This window comes from Scylla paramamosain, chromosome 4, assembly GCF_035594125.1.
Source record: "Scylla paramamosain isolate STU-SP2022 chromosome 4, ASM3559412v1, whole genome shotgun sequence".
In the NCBI taxonomy this organism is placed as follows: domain Eukaryota; kingdom Metazoa; phylum Arthropoda; class Malacostraca; order Decapoda; family Portunidae; genus Scylla; species Scylla paramamosain.
The window spans coordinates 4712501-4720000 of record NC_087154.1 but is presented as its reverse complement, the minus strand read 5'-3'; the positions used below and the strand labels follow the sequence as shown (position 1 = coordinate 4720000).

The 7500-nt window shown below is 43.3% G+C and overlaps 1 protein-coding gene across 2 annotated transcripts in view; it reads left to right on the top strand.

Annotated features, from left to right (window-relative positions):
- The window catches only part of LOC135099089 (gamma-glutamyl hydrolase-like), a 38812-nt gene that overhangs the window by 6492 nt on the left and 24820 nt on the right, over positions 1 to 7500 (top strand). Inside the window, exon 2 of one of the 2 annotated variants that reach the window (XM_064001496.1) lies at positions 1703 to 1879. The exons of the other annotated variant lie outside the window; for it this stretch is intronic. Coding sequence (XP_063857566.1) covers positions 1703 to 1879 — 177 coding nt within the window. The remainder of the gene's footprint in view (positions 1 to 1702; positions 1880 to 7500) is intronic. 2 annotated transcript variants of the gene reach the window in all.

Genomic DNA, 7500 nt, shown 5'->3' with positions numbered 1-7500 from the left:
AAGGGCTACGGAAAATAGTCATAATGGGAGAACTAGGATTTCTGTACGAGTCTTGTTTATATAGTTATGAAGCTAAGGAAGGGCTACAAAAAATGGCAATAGGTAAACGTAGATTTCTGAAGAACTTTTTATATACAAACGAGGCAAGCTAAGGCACACAAAAAATACTAGTAATAGGAGAACGACAGCTTCAATATGATCTTCACATACGAACAAAGCAAGCTAAGAGCAACAAAAAATATTAATAGAAGGGTTATTTCTGAACAACTCTGAACAGCTCTAAGGGAGTCTCACTAAAGGTTATAAAAGGAGAGAAAAGGAAAAAAAAAAGAACTCTTTACGTATACAAGACCCAGACAAAGCAATATACCCTCATACACACATCATTCACACTTTTAGCACAGTTTTATATGTATTTAAAAAATCTTTTTATTTGTCTTTTGTTACCTTTCATTTCCAAAAGAGAAATTAAATAAATAAAGGCAGAACATATTAAAAACAAACGCCTTACTACCACACCTTCAAAAGTTCGGTAGAAAACAAAAAAAACTTAGTCTTCTCCAGTTTAGCTCCGTTTTGATGCCAGACTAGCCGGACCAAAGGAAACATGGTAGCCTCACTCCCACCAATCATCAGTAGGCGACTCGTGACCCACTGGGCGTGACTGGACAAGTTACTGGCGTGTGTATTCATGTCACTCCTGAGCCGGGACGCTGCAGGCACATGTATCTCGGTGTTAAGTGTTCGAGAGAGACTGTGTGCCTTGTTTGTTGTATTGGCAGTGAGGAGTGTGGGTGCATGAATGAATGAAAGTGTGTTGCAAGTTTAGGGTGTGATTTCAAAAGATTTTACTTCTAGTGGAGTGAATACGAGAACAGTTCAATTTTTTTTCGGTATCTGTTGGATTCGGTAAAATGTATTAAGGTTTCTGGAGTGAAGGGAATAGTGTGTTATTAGCAGTGAGTGGGCTGCTAATCTCGTGTTGTGTTGCTGTAGTATGCTTAAAGTCTTCCGATGTTTGTTAGTTTGTTTCAGTGTTTGCTATTTCTTTCTGTCTGTTAACTGTCTTAAGTTACCAAAAATTAAGTGAAAAAGCGTATTATTGTTATTGAGTTAGCCGCTGATATCTTGTTGTAGTGGTGTGTTGTAGTGTAAAGGGCTATGTAGTGTTGCGTGCTGCTGGAATAACCATCGTGTGCCTTGTGTTGCTTATAGAACCACCAGTGCCCTGCCACTACCATGAACAAACATGAAATTATATGAAATTACCTGAAAATCTTTGTATCATTTTGTTCCATGTCTCCGGCACGCCTCCGTCACGTTTCTAAAATGTAAGCAATAATATCTAGCCTTTTTTTACCCAGTGATTCATCTTGTAAAAATTTTATTAATTTCAAAGCTTGTCATTTATGTAGGAAGGAAATTCGTTTTTAAATTTTCATTACTTCCTTCATCACACCGCTGCTCTTGTGATGTTCTCGGCTCTCATATTAAGCTGTCATTATTTCTGCACCGTATCCTCATGCTGATCTGGAGCAAAAATGGATAGCATGATTAGTTATCCAGTCTCCTTGCATCATGTATGCTTTTAATTCCTCTCCTTCCTACGTTTTTGACAGAAGCGTCAGAATCGCACAAAAAATTTTTTCCTTTCTTCCTTCCTTCCCTGTCATTTGTATTGTTACTATCTTTCGGTTATCAGGTGACTCTGTCCTCACATTCCCGCGCCCTGAGGAGAGGCTGATTGATGTCACGCTGCCCTGGGAGGGTGGCGAGGGACGCAGGATCTTGGGTGTCATCCCTAATGAAGCTCCCTGCACAGCTCCACGGCGGCAGGTGGCGGCCCCCTTCCTCCTCGCGCTGGACGCCTCGTGTTGTGGTGAGCGGCCTCCGCCACAACACTGGCGACGAGCACAGCGGGGCGGCAAGGCTCTTGAATGCACTCAGATTTGTATTCGTAAAGGTTTTTGCGTCTTATGCAGTATAGTGCTGAGAATTATGTGTGTGTGTGTGTGTGTGTGTGTGTGTGTGTGTGTGTGTGTGTGTGTGTGTGTGTGTGTGTGTGTGTGTGTGTGTGTGTGTGTGTGTGTGTGTGTGTGTGTGTGTGTAATGTGCAGCCGAAACTACATTTAGATCAGCTTAAATCAGGCTGCGGATTCAAGTTCGGCACCAGACGGATCAAAACACTTTTCATGCTAATCAACATTTCTGAAGGGAGTCATTTAGGGCAAAGTTCCCGCTAAAAAATGCAAACATCGTCTTCATAACTGCAACTTTGACCAAGACGCGTCATTGCGATATCAGGGAAAAGCTCTTCAGGAGCCCTAGACGCGCATGCAAACGAGAGGTCAGTGATGTAGACCTTCCAGCCTTTCATTTCACGTCAGAGGTCACCAATCAGCTAGTCATTGGTAGTTCTAATGCCCGTGTTCCTAAAGGCTTGGTTCTGTCACCAGAATTACATTATTTAATATGTATTATTTTCCCCTTAACTGTTGAACTTTGAAATAGTCTTTGCCTTTCTCTGTCCTTTCCTTTTAATATACTGTTAAGAAGGGAGAAAGAGAGAGAGAGAGAGAGAGAGAGAGAGAGAGAGAGAGAGAGAGAGAGAGAGAGAGAGAGAGAGAGAGAGAGAGAGAGAGAGAGAGAGAGAGAACATCAAAGAAGACAGAAAATGAGGACCAGAAACAGGGCTAACTGAAATAAAAACAAAAAGAAAAACGAAGAATTGAGGAAGAAGAATGAAAAGACGAAGAGAGAGAGAGAGAGAGAGAGAGAGAGAGAGAGAGAGAGAGAGAGAGAGAGAGAGAGAGAGAGAGAGAGAGAGAGAGAGAAGCGCTTCAAATTACGGAGGCCTTAATTGCGTTAGGTTATAGGTAGAAGGCATGCAAGGAGGAGTGGCCCACACACTCTGGGAGGGAGGGAAGGGGACGGTGCCTCGAGGAAGGGTGTTGAAAGTAAGATCAGAGTTGAGAAAGAGTTGGGAGGAGGCGGGGTTGAGAGAGGGACTTAAGAGGAGGTGTTGAGGAAGGGAATTACGAGAAAGGAGGCGTTAGGGGAGGGAGTTAGAAAGGAGAGGGTATTAAGAAAGGAAATTACGAGGAAGGAGGCGTGGAATAGAGAACCGAAAGGAAGGGAGAGTTGAGAAAGAGAAGAGGGGATAATGAGATAGAGAATTCAAGGGAGGGAACGTTGAGAAAGAGAATTAAAGAAGCAGTCTTGAGTTCGAGAATTGAAAGAAGGGAGCAATGAGTAAGAAATGGAAAGAGGGAACGCTGATGAAGAGAATCAAGACGCAGCGTTCAGATAGAAAATTGGAAAGAGAGGCCATGTGAAAGAGAACAAAGAGAATTGGGAGAGCATTTTGGAGCGTTGGGGAAGGGGACTGAGAGTGAAATGGGCGTTAAGGAAAGGACTTGGAAGGGCGGAAACTTGCAGTAGGTAATTATCTTAGAGGGAATAACACTGCTGTCTCTTTGCTATAAATTTGAAGAACATGTGAGTATAACTAAATATGGAGACTGCAAAAGAGACTACAGGGGAGCTGCTGGACACTCAAACCTTACCATTTGTTATCTTAATCCTTAAATTTATTCAACCTCCTCTCTAAAGTATCTAAGGTCTGTACTTCTACTGCCGTCTTACCAGGTTTGTTCCACTCATCCTTACTTTTTTTCAACCAATTTTTGTCTTCCTCCTTTTTATACCTGTTTTTTTTTTTTTTCTCTTTTTTCATTTTACAGCCACATCTGAGCATCATACTGACTAAACACTGGATGGTCTACTCTTTTCTTTCCCATTTCTTTCTTGTGGATGTTACAAAAGACTTTATACATTCCCTTTGTGTTGTAAAGTGTTACGTATCGCTGGAAAAGAGTTATTAAGGCACTTTTCTACCTACGTGGAGAATGCTGCGTTTGTTGATGTTGACTTTCACTTCTTCCACACATGCATTTTGTCTCGGTGTCTCTGTAATGCGTCTGTTGTTGTTACTTGCCAAGACTGATCACAGATATCATAAATGGAATCCTGACTCGTCATTGCATTCCATACTGCAATGTAATTATTCCAACTGAAGGGCACCTGAGAGAGAGAGAGAAAGAGAGAGAGAGAGAGAGAGAGAGAGAGAGAGAGAGAGAGAGAGAGAGAGAGAGAGAGAGAGAGAGAGAGAGAGAGAGAGAGAGCGTTCTTTCCTTACGTTTCTACATATATCAGTGACTCTCCAATCTGCTAGAAGAGGCACGATGGAAGTGGTTCCTCTCAAGTTCATCTCTCACTGACAAGACCACGACTATATTTTCGGGCGTTTCCTCGTCTATATCTCATTCTGAACAGGTTGTAATGGAAGATATTGGGGAGTTCAAGGGTGTCTCGTCTGCCTCTTAATCTAAATAGGTTGTAATGGAAGTTATTAGGGATTTGAAGTGTTTTTCTTTTTTTTTGGTCTTTTTTTTTCAAAGTTATTGGGGATTTAAAGGGTGTTTTCGTAATCATAAAGAAAGTTTAACATATTTTACATCGTCATTGGATAAACACCCATCATAAACTGATCAATCTTATCTGTGGTTTTTGAAAAGTAGCCCTGGTGAGAGAACAAAGCCTTTATTTAAGAACACCGGCCTATGAACTACCAATGACCAGCTGATTGGTGACTTTTAACGATAGTTGGAAGGTTGGAAGGTCTTCATCACTGACATTTCGTTTGCGTGCACGTCTAAGGCGGAGGCCGCTCACCACAACACGAGTCACCCAGCGGAAGGAGGAAGATGGTCGCCACCTACCGCCGTGGAGCTGTGCAGGGAGCTTCATTAGGGATGACACCCAAGACCCTGCGTCCTTCGCCACCCTCCCAGGGCAGCGTGGCCTCAATCAGCCTCTCCTGAGGGCGCGGGAATGTGAGGACAGAGTCACCTGATAACCGAAGGAAAGTACCAACACAAATGACGAGGAAGGAAGCTTTCGTGGGATTCTGACGCTTCTGCCAAAATGAGATGTATAAGAGAAATAAGTAAAAGCGTATGTACTCAATCAAGTTCTCGGCCCCTGGGAGAGTCCGAACCGGCCTTCCAACAGGCAATGAAGAGTTTGTATTCTTCCCCTTTGACTGCTATGAATGAGTGAAAATGTTGTGTTGCAAGTGTAGAATATGACTTCAGCAAAGGCAGTGAATAAAGGAGTAAATCCAACTTTTTGGTGTCTACTTGCTTATTTGGCTCTGTGAACAGGCTACGGTTATTCGAATGAAGTGAAAACCGTATATTTAGTTCCTACTGACACCAATACACCTTCAGAACTCCTATGAATTCGCCTTTGACATGTTAGGAGCACGATATGAGATCCTGAACCAGCGCAATGTAAAGACCTGGTGACGGGAGGCGGGGAAGGGAAGGCTGGTGGTAGTGATGGTGGTAGAGGGAAGGACTGATGGTGGAGGAGGAGGAGGAGGAGGAGAAGGAAGAGGAGGGGAGATAAGCCAGCTGCTCTTTTATAAAACACTGACTAAAAATGAACCCTAAAGTCGTGCTAACAAGACAGTTTGACGTAACCTTGGTCAGTGCGGGGCTGCTGGCTATCATTACAGGTTATAGGAAAGAGAGAGAGAGAGAGAGAGAGAGAGAGAGAGAGAGAGAGAGAGAGAGAGAGAGAGAGAGAGAGAGAGAGAGAGAGAGAGAGAGAGAACATAAAAAAATGAGGAAAGCTGCAAGAAGCCGTCAGACTTACCCGTCGCTGTCCCTGTATTAGAGCAACACGTAGGAATACATAGAGAAGGACGAGATAACAAGAGATTTATCACTCTGTAACTGTTGAACTCCGTAGCACACCACTCTGCTGTACCCGGAAACTAACTACATGTTGAATATGATGATAGAATAGAGTAAAGATTAGGAGGAGATGAAGGAGAAAATTAAGGATGGATGCATGTCACCTGCTCTGAGAAATAATAGCATGGGAAAGAACAAGACGCGTGAGGAGGAGGAGGAAGAGGAAGATAAGTAAAAAAGTAAAAGAAAAAGGAGGAGAAGGAGGAAGAGGAAAAGAAAGATGAGTAGAAGTGTAAAAGAAAAAGGAAGAGAAGGAAGAAGACTGGTAGAAGAGTAAAAGAAGAAGGATGATGATGAGGAGGAGGAGGAGTTAGATGAGTAGAAGAGTAAAAGAAGAAGGAGGAGGAGGAGGAAGAGGAAGATGAGTAGAAAAGTTAAAGAATAAGGAAGAGAAGGAAGAGGAAGAGGAAGATGAGTAGAAGAGTAAAAGAAAAAGAAGAAAAGGAAGAGGAAGAGTAGAAGAGTAGAAGGGTAAAAGAAGGGTGAGGAGGAGGGAGAGGAAGATGAGTAGAAGAGTAAAAGAAGAATAAGGAAGAGAAGGAGGAGGAGGAGAAAGAAGAGAAAGATGAGTAGAGGAGTGAAAGAAGAAGGATGATGATGATGAGAAAGTTGAGGAGGAGGAAGAGGAAGTTGAGTACACGTGTTACCTGCCTGGGGAGTAATGAAGGTATGTTACATGAAGCAAGAAAACATACAAAAAAGGCCACGAAAAAAATATATTATATATATCATATAAATACATCTGGCAAGCAGGGCAAGTAGCGGAGGAGCCAAGAGGATTTTAGGGTACAAACAAAGTCTCCCATAAGAAAAGAAAAAGGAGGAAGGAAAAAAAGAGAGAAAGAGAGAGAGAGAGAGAGAAAAAAAAAGCACCGTCTATCATCTGGTAATCAGTGTTGTTTTCGCGTCGCCAGATGAAAAAAAAGGAAAGAAAAACTCGAAATTACATGGTTCATTTGCATAAAACTATCAGGGGACATGGCTTTTCCAGGGAGAACGCCCTCACTACACCACCCACCCACTCACTTCCACTCCCACACGCCCACACACGCCCCCTCCTCCTCCTCCTCCTCCTCCTCCTCCTCCTCCTCCTCCTCCTCCTCCTCCTCCTCCTCCTCCTCCTCCTCCTCCTCCTCCTCCTCCTCCCCCTCCATGCCCGGCCCCAACCTCCTTAGTGCGAAATAATAAGCTGGATTCTTTTGTTTGTGCGTTCTTTCTTCGTTTTCTTTTTGTACTGAGATGCTGCAACTGCCTGGAGTGTTGTGTTGCATCTCTCTCTCTCTCTCTCTCTCTCTCTCTCTCTCTCTCTCTCTCTCTCTCTCTCTCTCTCTCTCTCTCTCTCTCTCTCTCTCTCTCTCTCTCTCTCTCTCTCTCGGTCTGCTTGTATTTCTATCTGCTTGTCTTTCTACATCTTTATTTATCTATCTATGTATCTATCTTTCCATTCATCCATTCATCCATCCATCTATACCTCGCACGCACACACACACACACACACAGCACCTCTACATGTACGCACCCCAGTCATTCACTCGCGGCCCGTCATCTCATCAAGCAAACTGGCTCTTCATTACCTGGGAATAACTCAGTATTTTGCTTCTTGGAGCGGCATTTAGCGCAGGTCCTTTGCATTATCGACTCTGAAGCTCTTGCCCACGCCTCACTCCTGCTGCTAGAC